This window comes from Miniopterus natalensis, chromosome 11, assembly GCF_054644295.1.
Source record: "Miniopterus natalensis isolate mMinNat1 chromosome 11, mMinNat1.hap1, whole genome shotgun sequence".
Taxonomy (NCBI): domain Eukaryota; kingdom Metazoa; phylum Chordata; class Mammalia; order Chiroptera; family Miniopteridae; genus Miniopterus; species Miniopterus natalensis.
In genome coordinates, this window is record NC_142091.1 from 40,520,823 (window position 1) to 40,540,462 (window position 19,640).

The window sequence follows — 19,640 nt, forward strand, 5'->3', positions numbered from 1 at the left end:
GGACATAAGGAAATTTGGGGGAGGAAAGGGGAGGGGTGGTGGAAGGGACTTGGAGTCCCGCCTCTCGCCGCCGCCGCGGTTGGCTGGGAGGGAGTCGTGAGGTCACACAGGCCCCTAGAAGTGGGCTGGTGAGTGGCTACCTTGGACGCGGCGTGAGAGAAGAATGGTGACGCAACACAGAGACTCCACCCCCTCGCTTGGAGCGGAGAGACCCTGGCTGCCGAAGCTCGGGCCAATCAGAAGGAAGAAGGCTCCAGGATGGCTTGGTAACTATTCTGCCCACACCTTGCCCCCAGTATGTGGGCGGTGTAGGGAAGACTTCCCTGTGGTCCTCCCCTCATTTCCTGGCCAGACCGCGTGCGGAGCTGGAGGACCCTCCTGGGAGGTCCGACTGTCAAAGTAGCTTTCCTGCAGCTGCTGGGAGGTTTCAAAACTTGGCCTCCTTGTCGCCTGACCCGCGCCAGCTCCCGCACAACCTTTCCCTCTCTGAATCCCTAGCATAGAAATGAGTATCAGAGATGTCCTAGGGAGAGGCTCAAGCATAGGACTGCTTTCCCACGTGTCCTTTAGGAACCCCCAGTTATTCCTAAAGCTCTAGATCAAATATTCTTGCATTCCGCGGGATACACTTGCTGATCTCTGTCAGCAAGTTGGGTTAATGCTCCGGCAGGCTCTGTCACGTTGTATCCTATTACTTTCTTGCCTTCTGTGCCTAGGCTCTTGGAGGTCAGAGCTGCATTTTCTTCATCTTGGTGTTAAGAAAACAAAGTTCAACCGATTAAATCTGGAGATCTAATTTACTTTATAAAGCGGTTTATGAATTGGGGAGCATCCCCATCTAGCAACCAGAAGGGCGCTCTGAGGGATTGTACAAAATGGAAGGATTTTATAGGAAGAAGGGTGGGTTCAGGGAACTGTTAGCAAAAGACATCCTTTCTTTGGGGGAGGAGAAGGGAAAGATTTTTTTATCATGTAATTACTTCTTTCTATGGAGGCTAAAGAGGGCCTATGTGACAGATTACCTTACTTGTGCTTGACCAGAAAGTTTCATACTGGTTGGTTAAGATTATGTTTCTGGGCCCAGCTGGGTGTGGCTCAGCGGTTGAGCATCTACCTAGGATCCAGGAGATCTGGGTTTGGTTCCAGTTAGAGCACATGCCCGGGTTTCGGGCTCGATCCCCACTCAGAGGCGCTCAGGAGGCAGCCGATCAATGACTCTCATCATTGATGTTTCTCTTTCTCTCCCTCTCCCTTCCTTTCTCTGAAATCAATAAAGATATATATATATAAAAGATGATGTTTCTGGGAGAGGTTGGAAGTGCAATTAGGTCAGGTAATCTAGGTTTGGTATCATGAACTTTGGGCATGCGTGATGCCATATTGGGCCTATGGCTTTTTTTTTCTTTAACATTGGTGCTCCTTTCCCCCAGGCCTAGCCTGGAGCAGAAGCCTGACATTACAGAGGGAGAGTTGAACATGTTCTAGAAACTAGACCTAGTGACTGAGAGCCCCACACAGAATAACAGGGACTGTGCTCAGAAAGCCTATTAGGATTACTGCTCCACCACCACCTCTCCCTGGAGCATCAATGCAAAATTGAGATAGGCTGTGCCCAAAAGTAGGTGAATTTAAATCCCTGTGGGTTTTCAGTGGTAGCAAGGGATTAGAGATAATTGATTCATTTGTCAAAAAATGGAGTGTCATAAAGATGAAATAAGATAATGGATAGGAACCCTAGCCTGTTAGCTCAGTTGGTTAGAGCATCATCCCGATACTCCTAGACTGCCTGTTGCATCTCCTGTCAGGGCACATGCAAGAAGCAACCAATGAATGCATCTCTCTCTCTCTCTCTCTCTCTCTCTCTCTCTCTCTCTCTCTCTCTCTCTCTCTCTGTGTGTGTGTGTGTCTCTCTCTTCCCTCCTCCCTCTCTCCCTCTTCCTCTCTCTCTAAAAAATCAATCAATAAATAAAAATTTTAAAAGACAATGGATAGGAGAAACCTGGTACATTGTAGGTACTCAGTAGATGCTTGAAGGAAGAAAATAAGTAAATATGGAGAGGGTAAAATAGTAAAACTAGTTTAAACAGCTGATTCTAGCCTCCTTTCCCCAACTCCTCCATCCAAACATCCCTCCTTGCCCTCCACCCTCCCTTACCTATGCTCTACATCAGAAAGTCATTAATTCTCCCTGGATAGTTACAGTGGCTTCCTCATTGCCCTCCTGAACCATTGATTTCTCACCGTCCAATCTTCAAACCCAACTAAATCTTTCCTCTACTTGTTGTTATTATTTTTAATCCTCACCCGAGGATATTTTTTCATTGCTTTTCGGAGAGAGAGGAAGGGAGAAAGAGAGAAACATTAATGTGAGAGAGACACATCGACTTGCTGTCTCACGCACATGCCCTGACTGGGGCTGGGAACTGAGCCAGCAACTCAGGCATGTGCTTTTGGCAAGAATCGAACCAGGGACCCTTAAGTCTGAGGGATGATGCTCTAACCACTGAGCCGAACCAGCCAGGGCCATGGTGATTTTTAAGTAGAACTCTTGTTAGGTACTCTGTAGGCATGTGGCCCACAAGCTTATCATTCTCAGGGACTTCTGCTCAGGGAAGGACTCCTTTGTGAGCCAGGGCTTCCTGAGCCCACATACTCTTATTCTGCCTAACTCTCATAGCACCCCTTCAGTTACCATCCTCTTCCTTCTTTCACTTCTAAAGACATAGAGTTTGGTGCATATTCACAAAAACTTGCTGAGCCAAGCTCTGTCTTGGCAGCAGGAGCCCAGAGATGTCTGCAGCTCAACACTGCCCTGGTCAAGAGAGACAAAGCCAAGAAAAGTCTAGCTCTGCCATGGGAGCCCCAGTCTCTCACACACATGCCCTGAGAACTCACCCTATGCAGCTATGACTGGTGCTTAGGGAGGAGCCAGACCACAGAATCATGGGAGGGCAAGAAACTTCCTTCCAGAGGGATGGTTCTAGATTTCTTATGCATTGGAAAGAGCTGCAGAGTTGGAGTCAAACAGCTAAGTTCATGTGCCAGATCTGCTACTTTTTAGACCTTGCACAAATTAATTAGTTGTTCTGTGCCTCAGTTTTCTTGTCTATAAAAGAGGCACAGTAATTCCTATTTTGTAAGGTGGTTGTGAAGGTCAAGTAAGACAATGGAATTTGCAAAGGACTGAACTGGGCACATGTTTGGCACTTAGAAGCACTAAGTAAATACTGTTTTCCTTCCTCTTTTCCTATAACTTGATAGTGAAAGGTGATGCTTGTAAATAGCATATAATTATGTTTTTAGCTAGAGCACTTAGTTGTTTCCATTTAATGATTTTACTGGTCTATTCAGGATTTTATCTAATATTTTATACTTTCTATTTGTCCTTCCAGTTCTGTTTCTGTCTCTCCTTTATTCTTTATTTTTTTTTTTTTTGTAGTAATAACTGCCACTTACTGAGGCCCAGTTCTTTGCCAGATTTTTTAAAAAATTGAGATATAATTCACATGGGAAATTATCTAATTCACATATAATTCAAATTCACCCATTTAAAATGTACAATCCAGAGGTTTTTGGTATATTCATAAGGTTGTGCAGCCATCACCACTATCTAATTCCAGAACATTTTCGTAACCCCAAATAGAAACCCCAGACACATGCTCTGGCTGGGTAGCTCAGCTGGTTAGAGCATTGTCCCAATATGCCAGAGTTTTGGGTTCTGTCCCTGGTCAGGGAACATACAAGAATCAACCATTGAATGCATAAATAAGTGGAACAACAAATCAATGTTTCTCTCTCTCTCTCTCTCTCTCTCAAAATCAGATCAATCAATAAATAAAAGAAAAGAAACCCCAGACCCATTAGCAGTCATTCTCCATCTCTCCCTCCCCTAGCCCCTGGCAACTACTAATCTACTTCATTTCAATGGATTTGCCTCTTCTGGACCCTTCATATAAGTGGAGTTATATAATATGCAGCCTTTGTGTCTGACTTCTTTTACTTAGCAAAATGTTTTCAAGGTTCATCCGTGTTATAGCATGGATCAGTACCTCATTTCTTTTTATGCTCAAATAATATTCCATTTTATGGATATATCATATTTTGTTTATACATTCATGAGCTGAATGACATTTGAGTTGTTTCCACCTTGTAGCTACTAAGAATGATACTGCTATGAACATTCATGTACAGATTATTTATGGACATAGGTTTTCAGTTCTCATGTGTTTATACTTTTATGCCTGGGAGTAGATTGTGGGTTCATCTGGTAACTATGTTTAACATTTTGAGAAGCTGTCAAACTGTTTTACAAAGTGACTGTACCATTTTACATTCCCACCAGCATTATATGAGGGTTCCAATTTCTCCACGTCACTGCCAACACTTGTTACTTTCCTTCTGTAAAAAACTTATAACCATCTTAAGGGGTGTGAAGTGTCATCTCATTGTCATTTTTATATACATTTCCCTAATGACTAATGATGATGACCATCTTTTCATGTGCTTGTTGGCCATTTAAATCTCCTTTCCTGTATTTCTCTGGATTATTTTGTTTTCCATCCTGTGCCAATTTGGAAATTAAATTCTCTTTATTATTTTATTGGTCTCCTAGAAATTACCACATGCATTTCTAAATTTCCAAAGTATCATGCTAATCACTACCTTTACAGGAAGAGTAGAGTTTGCTGAAATGGAGGAAAAGAAGCATTCCAAGCCAGATGAACAGGGAGAATAAAGATGTGGGACCAGGAAAGAGCTCAAGACAGGGAACAAGGGCCAGAAGCAGGAATCTGTGGGTTGGAGCTAAACAAAGAGGATGATGCGAAGCCTGAAGGTAGAAAACCTAAATCCAGTTTTTGGAACTAAAGTGAAGTGGTTCTTTCAGTAAAGTTTTATTAATTGTTCACTTCCCTTGGGACCTTAAAGGACAGGGTGGGAAGAATTCAAAGTCAAGAAAAGTAGTTTTTAGAATAAGACACCTTCCCTCCAGACTTTGAGCCCTCAGGAGTGGGACTGAGATACCTCCTGGTTCCCCACCATTGCCCAGGCCAGGGCTTCCCACAGAGAGGGCCTAGACTGAGTGAATGTATAAGAGTGAATGCATGAAATAAGCTCTTGCAAGTTAATAAAAATTGGAACCTCTGTTTCCCCATCTGCAAAATGGTGATTTATTTATTTATTTATTTATTTATTTATTTATTTATTTATTTATTTCTGCAATACCTAGGTCAATGCGTGGAATGGACAGATTGTTCCCTGCTCCAAAAATCCATTTAATATATTGTCCTAAGATAGAGGACATATTAGATAGTGGACTGATAAGAACAGATACTACACTCGATCTTGGCCAAAAGGCCAAGAAGAGATGCAAAGTAATTTTATAGCTACCTTGTGGGATTAACAGTATATGGTGATTACAGTCACGTGCCAGACTCACATCCTGATTCTGACATTTACTTGCTGCATGAGTAGGTAACTTACCTTCTGTTTTCCATTGATAAAATGGGTATATTAATAGTATCTATCTCATAGAGTTTTTATGAGGATTAAATAGGATAACATAAAAAGTAGAGAAGTGCCTGGAACACAGGGCGCTCAGAATGTGCTGATTATTACTGTGGAGATTTAAATGGGGGGAAATATGGCCCTGGCTAGGTAGCTCAGTTGGTTAGAGTATTGTCTCCATACATCAAGGTTGCAGGTTCCATCCCAGTCAGGGCACATACAAGAAGCAACCCATGAACACATAAATAAGTGGAACAACAAAAATCGATGTTCCTCTCTATCTAGAATCAATTTAAAAAATAAATGGGGGGGAAAGTGATGGTGGTGTCTAGCTCAGAGGCCCTCCAATGCCTGCAGGGGCTCTGACAAACAGGCATTGTGACTGCAGGAAGGATTACTGGTCCCTTCATCTTCTTTCCCTATGGGGGTAGGATGATCTTCGCAAAGGGAGCCAGGAGTGTCCCTCAGGTTCCTTTATGGGTCATTCCTGATGGGGAGGGAACCCTGGGGGCTGGTTTCCGGTGATCAACCCTTTCATAGTGGGGAGAGACCAGGGTTGGGGGCTGGAGATCCTCTCTCTGCTCTGTCCAATAGGACAGGGCGCCCTCTCCTGATCAAAGGCGGGAATAGTTCTGGCCCAGAGTTTCTGGGGTGGGCCTCATTGGATCTCACTACCTATCTGGTGCTTGCTTCTCTCTTTGCTGAAACTCCCCAAATCGGTTCTGGGTAACAAGGTTTGGGGGAGGGGCTCTAAGGCTGGGGCAAAACTGGTTTAATGTTTGAGTGTTGAGGCTGGATAATTCGGCCAGAAGGGGGGAAGGAGAGACTGGGGCCAGGAAATAAGAGAATCTGGGGCCTTGCTGAATTAATTTTATGTTCTTTCAACAGGTGATGGAACACAGCAGAGAGGTAAGGTGACAAGGTGGCTTATCCAGCGGGTCAGATCCGGTGTAGAGGGCTCTTCCGGCTGTGTCCACGCATCCAGAATTAGTGGGACAGATGAGGGCTGGAGAGGCATGCCATGAGGGGACGCCAGACGAAGGAGGGGAGCGCAGGGCCAGGGTCTGCAGAAGCGGGGAGGAGCCAGCTGAGGATCTCGGCGCAGTTTCCTTCCCATGTTCCGCCCCAAGCGCGCCGGCCCCGCCCCCCACCGTTCCCACTCTCCTCCCCGTCTCTCCCCCTCCCCTCCCCGCCGCACCCCCTTGCGGGGCCTGGGTTACCCCCACTCCCCCGCCTCCTCCGAGTCTCCACATCCCCCGCTCCTGGCCTGCGCCAGCGCGGTCTCCTCTCAGCCGCAGCCTGGGTGAGTATGGCGGTGGGTGTGCTGGACCGCCGGGCAGCCCCGCTTGGGAGAGCTCGGCCACGTGGTCCAGCCTCCGCAGGGCCCAGTGCCTAACTCTGGGAGTCCTGGTCCCTACCCGGGAATTGCTGCTGTCCCGACTTTCGGAGCTGATCCCTTTTTCCCTCGGTGTGCAGAGGCTGAGCTTGCTCTTAACTCCGCCGGGACTCGTGCTCTGCGTTCCTCCTTAGGTGCCTGGAAATGCAGGGGACAGGGGTGGGCTTGGAATCCAATAGATTAGTTTCAAATCTCAGCTGTCAGTTATTAGCATGTGACCATGAGCAAATGTTTTTAACTTCCCTGAGCCTCAGTTTGTGGATTCGGTCTGGAAGCTGAGAAGATCTTTAGGGATCTTTGGAGATAAGGTAGGGTAACTCCTAGGAAAGCAGTTTTCAACTAAGTAATACCTATGAGGAAGTTAGAGCTGACTGGGCCTGAACACCTGCCCTTCAGGTAGTGAGTTCCCTGTTCTGAGGCCTGAAGGAGTTGAATGACTAAGTTGGAATGGTCTTACCTAAAACACAAAATCAACAACTGTGTTGAACAACTGTGGAAATGAGCCCAGAGTGGTTAGGTGACCTGCCCAAGGTCACACAGCTAAAAGGGAAGCCAGGCATATCTAGAAGAAGTGAAACAGTCTGTTTGTTGAATCTCCTTACCACCCCCCTGCCTTGGGCAGTAACTATACATTCCTGGAGGACCTGGTGTTCAGTTTGGGGAACCCATTGGTTCCTCAAGGATCTACAGCAGCTGGCTTCAGGGAGGGATTTTGAGAGGAGGGACTAATACTGCTACAACCACAGAATCTGGGTTTGGTCTGGGTGGGGAAGGTGTTCCCCTTCTAGGGCCTTGCCCTCAGATGGACTCAGTCCATCCGAGAATGATCCAAGGAATGTGTTTGATTGGGGAGGCTCACCAGCGCCACTTCCAACTCCCCTCCAAAACCCTTGGCCCCTAAAGGAAGAAAGGAGCTTGAGCAATTGGGCAGGCTGCCTGACAGGGCCTGGCAGAGAGGTGGGCGGGAGAAGATAGATGAGAATACAGAGGCATATTTTCCAGGCTTGTTCCGGAATGCTAGGAGGCCAGCCTATGGCAGTCAGTTTCTTCTGGAGGGTGGGGCTAGAAGGGAGAGTCCTGAGGGTGGGGCCCAGAAGAGTTGGGACTTCATCTGGTGAGGCCCTTGAGTCCAGAAGAGTGAGTTCTTTATATATCTGGAACCAGCCCTAGTTTGGCAACAAGAGGCCTAAATTCTGAGGATGGCTTTCCCTCGAGCCATATGGCTTTGAGGAAGGGCCTTCTTCTCTCTGTCTTGGTTTCTCTGTCTTTACAATGGGAACAGGGATGACTGACTAATCTATATAGGATTTGGTTTTTACCTTGCTCCCTCCTGTAGACAGGTACCCCTTTTCCCTCCCCGCCTAATCTGACCTAATCTGATCTTTCTGCCCAGATCTCTGGCCCACCAAGGTAGGGGTCAAGGAAGGCCAGAGTTGTAGTTTGTGACCCTGTGACCCTGAGCAGGTTCCTGTCCCTCTCTTGGTCTCAACTTCTCTTTCTATACAGAGGGGCTGCTGAGCTAGGATTGCTGATGTATATTCAATTATTATAGTTCCTGACCTTAGATACCCTCATCTGAGTAGGGAGTCCTTACCTACTCTCCAGAGGGGGTGGACAGGCCCCTGGGCACTGGGAAGCTTCCAGAAGCTGACTAGGCAGCTTTCTCCAGTAAACAGCAAGCCCAGGCCAGCTCCAGGCCTGATTCTGCAAAGTCTTTCACCCTCAGAGCATGCGAGGCAGCAGCTGGGGACAAGCAGGGAGTCGAGGTTCTGTTGGTTTCCATGGAGTCCTTGCTGCTGTGGACTGTGGTGCAGGTACACCGAGCACACAGAACCTGAGAAGGGACTGAAGGTGCAGAGGGGGCCGTCGGCCAGTGAATAAAGCAGTGAGAGCTGATATGAGGCCCTGAAGCCTGAAGGCTCAAGGACCTGGGGAAGAGATGGACCTTTCTGTCTACCAGGAGGCTTTAGGATTGGTTCCTGAAATAACAGAGACTAGTTAAACCAGTTCCTGTAGTCCTAGGCCTGTGAAGCCAGGAATAGGGAAGAGGAGGTCTCCCAATCTATTCAAGCTTCATTGCAGCACAGGTTTGGTTCATTGCTTCCTCTGAAATTGAGGGTGAATGTTCTCATGGGATTCTAAGTTAGTCTTCCTGATCCAGGGCAGGAGCTGTCCAAGCTTAGGGGCTAGGTGGCTTCCTTCTTGGACTCCCCAGCCCATAGCTCAGTCTGAGGACTGAGCACAAGAGCGGACTTCACCAGAGTCCCAGCCTTGCCGCCTTGGACCCTGACAGCACGCCACTCCAACCCCAGGTCTGACAAGATGTACCAGGTCCCACTGCCACTGGACCGGGATGGGACCTTGTTCCGGCTCCGCCTCACCATGGTGGCCCTGGTCACAGTCTGCTGCCCACTTGTCGCCTTCCTCTTCTGCATCCTCTGGTCCCTGCTCTTCCACTTCAAGGAGACTACGGCTACACACTGTGGGGTAGGGATTGGGGGGCACTGATACCTCATATTCACACCCAATTGGATCTATTTTGGATCCTGGTTCTTTTGTAATGGGATTACCAGTGGGATCCATCAAACATACTGGGCTGCTGGGGGGATGCCTGCAAATTGATCCCATAAGGATTCATCTCCCTCTTACTTTCCATGGAGCTTGTTGTGGGGTGGGAGCTGGGGTCTGAAGTTGGGCAGCCCCAGAGCCCAATCCTTCATAGAGGGGCAGATTCAGGAGACCTAGGGTTTTCCGGGGGATGGAGAGAGAAGAGGACTGGGCCAGAGAGCATTTGTGCTGTGGGCTTGTGCCTGTCTCTGTGGGAATGTGATGATGTATATGTGTGTGTAACTGTAAAGGACATGGCCTTGAGTGGGGTATGTGTGTGAGAGAGACTGTATTTGTGCCTGTCTGGATGGGGATCTGATGATGAGTGTGTATTCTGGGGTAGGTCCCATGCCCTCTGAGGTTCCATAGGTGGCCATGTACCCTCTGGACACTGATATGGGGCACTGGGCCAGGAAGAAAGATGTGAGGGTTCTTTCTCTGTAGGATATTAGAGTAAAGTGGGTGAGACCTGTGTTGATCTCTGTTATACTCCTAATTTTTCTACTGACTCTGTCTGTATATTACCTGAGACAGCGATACTGAGCCTCAGTTTCCCCATGTCTAAAACGGGGTTCAACATTCTTGTCCTCTCCTCCTCAGGGCTAGTGTAGAGCTCCAGGTAGAGGACAGGAAGGTGGTTTGGGAAATGCGGAGGGTGAGGAGCAGAAGGAAGAGGAGGGAAGGGAAGTTGTCAGGGTGGAAGACAGAGCAGGAGAGGAATTTACCCAGGTGCTCTAGGTAGGAAAGAGGCAGGGCCTGAACATGGACTTTGCATTAGCCTCAGAGAGAGCTCTGAAGACCCCCTATAAAGAGCATTTGCTCCAGAAAAGGGGCTGTGCCTCACAGTGGAGTCTGGCTGGGGATAGGGGTGGATTACTTCTGTTGTTCATAGGACTTGAAGTTTTCCCTCTTGATTTGTCAGTGGCTAATCATGGGCCTTGAGCTGTGGGCAGCCAGTCTGATGAAACCCAGACTGGGAGCTATCAGAAAGAACAGGACTAGAAGAAAGAGGGTGACCAGCTGGTCTAAGGGGGAGGATTAAAAAGGATCCATGACCTAGTTCTCACCTTAGATAATACATCAAATGTTTCTATTCTGGCCAACTCCTCTTCATCCTGCAACACCCTGCTAAGGTGTCTGCTCCTTCAAAAAGCTTTCTTCAGCTTCCTTGGGGCAGACTTAATTGCTCCCTCCTCTGGGTACCCAAAGTACCCTGTGTTCTCTCTCACACAATTCTATCACCTTATATTTGTGTGTCTTCCCCACCAGACTGGGAGCTCCTTGAAGGTGAGCACTACACCTGAATCAGTTTTTGTTGAATAGGTGAATAGGAACCCCCAGCCCAGTGCTTTGGGAAAAGGAAGGCATGGTATATATAATGCAGTCATAGTCCATAGAGCAAATCATATTTGTGCAGCATAGGGAGTTAAATGTGGGCTGTTTGCTCTGCCCCTCATGGCTGGCTCCAAGGGCTAATAGGGTCAATAACCTCAGCATACCTGGCATATCTGTGACCTATTCTTGGCATACTGGTTCTGTAGCTAAGGTATAGGTTGTTATAGGAGGGGTACTTGGCCCCTCTGGGCAGAACTGGACCTAGTGACCCTGGGGGTATTTTGTCCTTGTCCCTGGGACTACCATGTTGGATCCCCCTGGGGATTTTTGTATATGCCCTGAATTTTTCACCCTGAAGTTCCCAGGAATGGCCAACCCTAGGAATAAAAGAAGTAACCTTAGTTTAACATATCTATAATTAGGTGACTTTACCTCTGCTTGCACATCCCCAGTGATGGGAGTTTTCTTCCTCCCCAAAAGAAAGAGGCTTAGTAGCTAACAATTAGCAAGCTGTTTCTTATAGTGAGCATGCACTCTCTTCCTGGTGAATCTCTGCCTTGGGAGCCTTAGAGCTACTCTTTCCTCCTGGTTTACAGCCAGCTCTGCAGAGATAGGAATCCCTGAGCCTACTCTTAGGTGGCATAGCTCTAGTTCCTTCAGGCACTGTTGGTCACTGTTCTCTCCATGCTATGCCTTGATTTAGGCCTGGGCAGTACAGGCAAAAGCAGGACTATTCCTTTCCTATTACAGGCTGTTATGCCTCTGTTAACACAGCCTGAGCTGTCATTAGCTGTTTTTGCATAGGTCCAGGCTGGACACTAATAGCTCATATTCAGGCCTGTCTAGATTTCTTTTGGATCATGAATCTTGTCCTAAGATTAGCTAGCTCTCCAGTGGGGCGCAATAACATACTCAGTCCTACACCAACAAAAAGGGGCAAAATCCTGTTCGGTTTTCTACTTTTCCCTTTCTAGAAAGCTGCCTGTATCCCTGGACACAACTCAGAAAGGTCCCCACCCCCATCCCTGGCAAGGAAGCTGTTGTGTGCTGACCTTAGCCACTATCACTTTTTACCTTTGCAGAGTGTTCCAGAATTTATAATGTGGCCTTTTTGGTTGTAGGAAGGCTGTCTGCCTGGGCAGGGGTGGAGATCTGGGTACTCTGTGGGCGGGAGGGCAGGCCCTGGGGAGCTGGGGGTGGGATCCTCTAGTCTTAGAATAGCCTCAGTCTGGATTGAGCCTCAACCCAAGCCCCGGATCCTTCAGCATCCAGTGTGAGTGTTGCTCAGTGTGCCACCCCCCTACCCTAACCCCTCCTCTGTCCCATTCCCAGACGCAGACTGAGCTGGACTGGTGGACTGGGGTTCCCTAATGGAGGGAGGTATGAGTCCCAAGGGGAGATTTGATCCTGGGCGTTTTAATACAAAGTCATCTTCATCTGAGCCCCCCAGAAAGAAGCCCAGCCTGAGGGGTCGTGGTGGTCAGGACAGTAGGGGGTAGAAAGGGAGTTCTTTGCCTAGAGGGAGAAGGGAGCAGAAGAAGCCCAGCTCCCTGGGTCCAGGTCTGTCTGTCCTGGGTCTGGCCCAGCACAGCAGGCTCAAGCTGAGTGAAGAAGGTTCCCATGATCTTCAGATTCCTGTAAACCTTGGCTTGGGTGACATGGTCCTCTTAGAAAGGAGATAAGAGTTCTGGGCCTCACAGGGCCCTGGTATCTTGGGATCAGGATATACTGCTGGCCTGAGGCTTGGATCATTCTGAGCCTGGGGGTGGGATGGTTGCCAGCCTGTGGCCCCATTGAAGTAGGTTCTGGGGCACACCCACTGTTCCTAGTTGAACATGGGTAAAGAGCAGGAATGTGGTCAGACAGGGTCAGTGGGAAGGCTTGGGCCAGTCTGAGCTAGGGTCCTTTGTCTCGAATCCTTGACCTGAAGAAAGTCTTGAATGGAGCCTTAAGCTGTCAGGTGGCAAGTGACCTTAGTCCTAATGATTGATCCTGGCATAGTTCTGGGCCTCAGTCTCCCCTTCTGTGGAATGGGAATAATAACCATTCCACCTCTGACCCTTCTCCTGAGTGGGTATGAGGGTAGTGAGAATGAGGTGGGCCTTCAGGGCTTTCATGTCCAGGCCACTAGGAGCCTCTATTTTCCAGACTCTTCAAGAGATAGCTGTATAGGACCATTTGCCAAGGGGATTCCTAAGAGCTGACCCTGCCTATCTCTGCTGCTCTTGCCCATTTCCCTCTGCACCTCCTTCTCTTCTGCACTATTTTCCTTTCTCCCTTATGATCCTTCTACTCTGGCTCTTTTCTATACCCCGAGTAGCTCTGGAAAAGGCCCCACTTTCCCAGACCCAGGTATCCTGCCAGGCCCTACGTTGTGTCCCTTGCCCTGCCTAGGCACCACTTCTACAGGATGTTCTCTGCGGCCTCCCAGCCCTTGGACCCTGATGGGACCATCTTCCGGCTTCGCTTCACAGCCATGCTCTGGTGGCTCATCACTTTCCCCGTGTTCGGCTTCTTCTTCTGCATCATCTGGTCCCTGGTGTTCCACTTTGAGTACACGGTGGCCACTGACTGTGGGGTGAGTGCCAGGCCCCCCAGCACCTGGGTCAGGGTGATGTTGGGAGATGGACATAAGGGCAAAATCAGAGAGTAGGAGAGAAGGTGGAGGGTTAGAGAGAGGGGAGAGGGATAAAAGAATGGTGGGGGGGCAAGTCAGAGTTAGGGGGAATTTGGGGGGAGAGGCTCAGAGAGTAGACTCAGTCCTCCAAGAGTAGAAGAGGATTATAGGGAGTGCAAGGGAGCAAAGGGGAGAGGGCGGAGGGAAGGGTGTGGGACTAGGTAAGAGAGAGCATGAGAGGGAGAAAGAGGTTGAAGAAAGACCAGACTGGAAGGGAAGCCAGGACTGAGGAGGTAAGGTGAGGCCAGGAACTAGGAGAAGTAACGGATAGCTGACCTAAAAGGAACCCCAGCCCTGCTCTGGGATTTTCTAGCTTGGCTTCTGTCTCTGGCCTCCCTCTGTCCACTCAGAGCTCTGCCAGCTAGAAACCTAGATGGACTTCCTACCTCCAAGAGCAGTCCACCAGACCTTTGCTGAGGACCCAGGAGTAGAGGGTCCGTGCCAGGAGCATTGAATTGAACATGGACTTGCCCTTAGCATCTCATTCATACAATAGATAGTCCTAGACCCAGACAGTCACCACACAATGAGACAGGACTCCTACTGTAATAAAAGGGAGGACGGATAGCAGGCCCAGAGGAAGCACATAGCCCAGGTTGGACATTGGGGAAGACTTCCTTCCTTGAGGGGGCATTGTTGCTGTGGGGTGAAGAAGAATCTTTGGGGGAGGGAGAGGCTGACAACTTCTGATTTTATCCAGAAGGCAATGGGAAGCTTTGGAAAGATTTTAAGAAGGAAAGGGACATGATCACATTTGTGGTTTAGAAAACCAATTTGCCTCCTGAAAAGAGGAGGGCAGGGGACAAGAGTAGGGAGACCAGTGAGGAGCCAGTACAATAGCTCATGCTACTGGGGAGAACAGAGTTAATATGAGGACTGTAAAGATAAACAGGAGGGAATGGAGTCCAGAGAATAGAAAGTGGAAATGACAGGAGTGGGAGTTTTTGACAGGTTAGCAAGGGGCAGGGAGCAGTGAGATAGATAGAAAACTCATCCATAATTTCAGGGAACTTTTATCTGAGGCCAAAAGAATGAATTTCTAATGGTGAAAACTGAGGTGCCATGACAGGGAATATTTTGGGCCCCCCTCCTTTTATAGCATGTGAATTTCTGTTCTGTTGCCCTGCCACAGATCCACTGAGCCATGTTCTCCAGGCCAAAGGATTTCTATTTTTGGGGAAAGGGGTTATGTTCCCATCTCTCAGTACCCTTAGCTCTGGTGAAGTTTGAGGTGAACTGTGTACCTGGTTTCTGATAGCTCCTGATGTTGCTTGTTGCTGGCATAGTTGGTGAGTGGGGAACTTGTGTGCTTGGAATGGGTGTGTGTGTGAGTATCTGTAACTGATTGTGTGTGTGTGATGAGAGAGGCATTCCCTGCTCTTAGAACTCTGCCCTCACCCCTAATCTGGGTGGAGTTTGTGAAGACAGGAGTAGCAGCCACAGGACCCTAATTCTCTCTTTCTCTTGAGGCATCTCCCCAACTCTGTACCATCTCTACTCTACCTTTTCCCCATCATTGGTCAGGGATCTGGGCCCTTAAATACACTAGGCTCACCCATTCAAGCTTTAGAGGCTGGTCCCGTTCCCCTTAAATAGCTGAGATTGTGACAGGAGTTTTCAGAATGAATATTCTAGGAAGTGGAGGCAACACTCCCACTAACCCTCCTCAGAGAGGCAGAAAAGTCAAGTAAGGAGGGTTGGAGGTCTCAGAAGTATCTGGTGAAGGATTCGCTCCTCTCCCTCATACATAGGCCATCCCATGTTCAACAGCCATCCTTTGTACCCTCTACGTGCCAGATACTGCAGATGCTTTGCATACGTATATATTTAGTATTCACAATCACCCTGTAAGGTAGGCAGTGGTATCCTTGTTTTGTCAATGAGGAAATTGAAGCTCAGAAAGGTGAAGTGGCTTATTCAAGGTTACCCCATTAATAAAGGCAGAGCTGGGATACAGACCCAGGTTTGTGTATCTAAAACGTCCAGGCTGCCTCTTCACTGAATACTCAGAGTGAATATCTGAGCCTGGTCTCAAGCTATGGTATCTCAAGCCCTGGCCTTGAGAGCAGCACCCTCTCTCTGAGAGCTTTGCACTTAGTTTCCTCTGACCGTGCTGATGGGACTCCATCTCCTTTTCTGTGAAGGCTGTGAAGCCCCTGCTGGTGCTTCTCCAGACCCACCCCTGCCTTGTAAGCTACCTCCATCATGCCTATCTGCCTAGCTACTTTGGATGCCCATTCAACATCCCCATTGGGAAAAAGGAAGGGGTCTTGCAGAACCTCCATCTCTAAAGACTGGCCCCACCATAATCACAGCAGGGTCATTCCCTCTCTGGGCTCTGGCACTGCTCTGGCCCTTGTTGGAAGTCTAAAAAAGTCCATGAAAAGTGTGGACAACAGACTGGTAGCTTCCACAGTCCTGGAATCTTTTAGAAATGCAGATTCTCAGATTCCAGACCTTCTGCACTCACACAATCCCCAGTGAGTTATATGCATATTAAAGTTTGAGAAGCAGCGCCAGGCCCTTGAGTCTAAGCGATCCTCCTCCTGGCTTTCTTATCCCCATGGAAACTACTGTTCACTCATCCCCCGCCCTCTCACCCTCCCATACAAGCAGCACAGCAATCCTTGAAGCTGTGTATTATCTCCTCCTTCCTCACTTGAAAGAATGATGTTACAATTCTTTAAGGGCGAGGAAACCCGTTTTTTTAGAAAGATAGATGGGAGAGATGTACAACAGGATGACTACCACAGGTTAGGAGCATCCACGCTCTTAAACATGATCAGAGTGGGGGTACCCTTCTGGCCCAGCTCCCGCAGGATCTCACAGTACCCTCTACCACCTTGGCACACCTTGCCCAGAAAAGCAAGTAGAACTGGGAGCAGTCAGAGGAACAGATCATTGGGCAGTGAATACAGCACTGCCCCAACAAGCTCAGATGGTCTCTGACTCATCCTTGTCGCGGGACTGAATCTGGGGCTCATTGAACCTCTCACAGGGCCTTCCACTACTGGCTCAGAGAGTCTCTGAACCTGTCTACCAGCTTTCCCAGCCATGTGTAGGTTCCATGTGTAGGGAGATGGAGGTGGTCACATATGCCCCTGCACAAACCACAGTCTGGCTGGGGAATGAGAACCAAGCACTTTGGGGAGCTGGGACCTGGAAGGGGGAGGTCTCAGAGGAGAGCTCTGTGGGTGCCTGAAGGAGGCCTTCCTGGAAGGGGAGGGGCTGGAACACAGCCTTCTGAGGGCCAGATTGATTAGATGGAGAGAGGATCTCCAGGTGGGTGGGCCTGGCAAGGGCCAGTGCCCAGATGGGTCACAACTCTCTAGGTGCCCAATTACCTGCCTTCGGTGAGCTCGGCCATCGGTGGGGAGGTGCCCCAGCGCTACGTGTGGCGCTTCTGCATCGGCCTGCACTCAGCGCCACGCTTCTTGGTGGCCTTCGCCTACTGGAACTACTACCTCAGCTGCACCTCCCCGTGTCCTAGATACCACCTGCTTTGCCGCCTCAACTTCAGCCTCAACATCATCGAGAACCTCGCGCTGCTAGTGCTCACCTATGTCTCCTCTTCCGAGGACTTCAGTGGGTGACTGGAGGAGGGAAGGAGAGTGGGAAAGGGTTCAGGGAGGGGATGCCCCTACCCCTTCCTTACTCTGACCTTCAATGTAGGGTTTGGATGCTCCCTACAATGTGTGCTCCCAACCCTCTTCTCTCCCTTCAGCCATCCACGAAAATGCTTTCATTGTGTTCATCGCTGCATCCCTCAGTCACATGCTCCTCACCTGCGTTATCTGGCGGCTGACCAAGAAGCACACAGTAAGTCAGGAGGTACGGTCTACCCCTAGGGTATACCTGGGGCTCCAGGCGGCCCAGAGGAAGATCAAGGAGACCTGTCCTCTGGATACGGTTAATGGTGAGGTGGGAACTGGAGTTCTAATTGGAACTTGGGCTGGGGTTGGGACTTGGGGACAAGGGGAGGGTGACTGATTGGTCAGAATCTAGGACTGTTTGGGTAGTATGGGAGACTGGAGAATAGAAGAGATGGAGGCTCCAAATGGAGGTAGAATGGGGCCAGCACCAGGCTGCACTGGGTTAGGAAGATGTGTCAGGGTCTATGGTCTGTAATAACTCCATTTGCCCCCCACCACACATACACCTTTTTTCTTCCCACAGTATCTGAAAGTGTTGGGTTGTTTGGTTGACTCCAAATAACTTTCATATTCCATCCCCCTGAAGTGGGAGGGGCAGGGACACCACTGCTCCTTGGCCCCGTTATACCCCAAATGCAGGGATGTGAACATGCCCATAATTCCTGCTGCCCCTGCCCGTGCCCCCTTCCATGGCCAAGGGAGGGGAGACCCACTCTTAGGACTTGGGGCTAAGAGGGGAGGGCACCGACACACATCCAGCAAGTTGCAAAGTGATCAGACAGCCCATCCCGTAGGATCAGAAGTCCTACAGCTGGAAACAGCGGCTCTTCATCATCAACTTCGTCTCCTTCTTCACGGCGCTGGCTGTCTACTTTCGGCACAACCTGTATTGTGAGGCTGGAGGTGAGGCCAGGCTAGGATCCGTAGATGGTCAGTGACTACAGCACAGTGTGTTTTCTATAGTGTGCAATATGGCAGTGTGTTCCCTGTGTAGTGATGTGGTGGTGATTTATCAAGGGGCCCCACGACAGGGGAGGGTGTGTGCAGGAGGCTCACCATGCCCTTCCTTGTCTCCTCACAACAGTGTACACCATCTTTGCCATCCTGGAGTACACTGTTGTCCTAACCAACATGGCATTCCACATGACAGCCTGCTGGGACTTTGGGAACAAGGAGCTTCTCATTACTTCCCAGCCTGAGGAAAAGCGATTCTAAACCCTTCTCTCCTGCTGGGGAGGGGCCCACTGCCCAGAAACTGGCCTTCCCTACTTTCTGTGTTCTCTGGGCCCTACTGAAGCTGGGGGAGGGGAGGAGAAAGGAGGAAGGGCACAAGACATGGCTTTACCCAGCCCTATCACATCTCCTTTTCCCCACCCCACATGAAGGCACAGGGACCTTCAAGCAGCATCACTCTTACGTGAGAGGCCCCAAGAAGCTGAGCTGGCAGGAGAGCTCCACCATCTGGTGCTAAAAAAAGTCCTGAGGTTCATAACCACCATCCGGTTCTTGGCCTTAACATAGCCACCTCTCGTTGAGGTCAGGGACCACTGAGCAGTGGCTGATACCTGAAAACCACAGTCATTCTCTTCACTTGGTCATTCACTTGACTAATGTGTCTAATAAATCTCCTCTGCACATCCAGGCCTGCGGCCACAGTTCCCTGCCAAGGCTGCCCGGATGGCCTAGTCCCGATGTCATCTCTGATGATGGGGGGTGGGCAGGCTGCATGATTTCCGAGGGCTCTGTCTGCCAGTCTGTGCTCTGTGCTTCTGATACCAGCTGGTGGAGGTGGTGGTCTGTACCTGAAGGCTGACCTGCTCCAGAAAAAGCACTGGCACAGCATAGATTTCCCTTCCCTTCTGAAATCTTGGGCTTACAGACTCTTCCTCCTTGGCAAAAGCATGGGGTGGAGGGGTCATAGGCACAGATTCCTACCCCTAAACTGCCCCCCCCCCCCCCACCTCCCTACTACCCCACGCCCTGAGCTCTTGATTGTACATTTATTTCAAAGGAAAATAAATTTTTTTTTTGGCCAATAGTCTGGGCTAGGCTTGCTTGTCTTGGGGCTCGTCTCTTTAATGGAACCAAGTGAGGGACAAGCTCTAGGATGGAGTAAGTCCATGGCAGATTATGATTCCACATGGCGCCTTGCTATGTCCTTAGGCCTGAAGTCTCCTATGGCTGGTCTGAGCCCCAATTTTGGTGAGCAGAAGTGACTGAACTATCCCTGTAATGACTCCAGGCCTGGAAGCTGAGATACCTGGGAGTCTTGGGTGGAGGCAAAAGCCTGAGTTCTAACCCCAACTGACAGTAAAGATCTTTCCCCTTGGGAGTGTATGGGTACAACTCAGATTTATGACCACTGAGACCACCTGCCTGCAGGCTAATGGCTCTCTACCTCTCCCTTTCTGAACCCTAGATCAGGAAGTCTTTCCTCATGCTTTGCATCCCAGTCCACTATAGAATC

The 19,640-nt window shown here is 49.3% G+C and overlaps 1 protein-coding gene and 1 pseudogene across 11 annotated transcripts; one reads left to right on the forward strand and one right to left on the reverse strand.

Annotated features, from left to right (window-relative positions):
- The first annotated feature begins 247 nt into the window (after nt 1-247).
- PGAP2 (post-GPI attachment to proteins 2) lies at nt 248-19,211 on the forward strand. Of its 11 annotated transcripts, XM_016218144.2 has the most exons (8): nt 254-266; nt 6,394-6,414; nt 9,214-9,388; nt 13,238-13,421; nt 16,853-17,105; nt 17,245-17,351; nt 17,968-18,076; nt 18,258-19,211. In XM_016218144.2, the coding sequence occupies exons 3-8, from the start codon at nt 9,255-9,257 to the stop codon at nt 18,386-18,388; spliced, it is 918 nt and encodes a 305-aa protein (XP_016073630.2). In that variant the 5' UTR covers nt 254-266; nt 6,394-6,414; nt 9,214-9,254; the 3' UTR covers nt 18,389-19,211. The 11 variants fall into 11 exon arrangements, with proteins under 11 accessions (XP_016073634.2, XP_016073631.2, XP_016073633.2 ...); XM_016218148.2 differs by lacking the exon at nt 13,238-13,421 and having other exon boundaries at nt 248-266; XM_087821694.1 differs by lacking the exons at nt 254-266; nt 6,394-6,414 and adding an exon at nt 6,731-6,808.
- On the reverse strand, nt 5,210-5,367 carry LOC148091981 (U2 spliceosomal RNA; annotated as a pseudogene).
- Nucleotides 19,212-19,640: the final 429 nt, after the last annotated feature.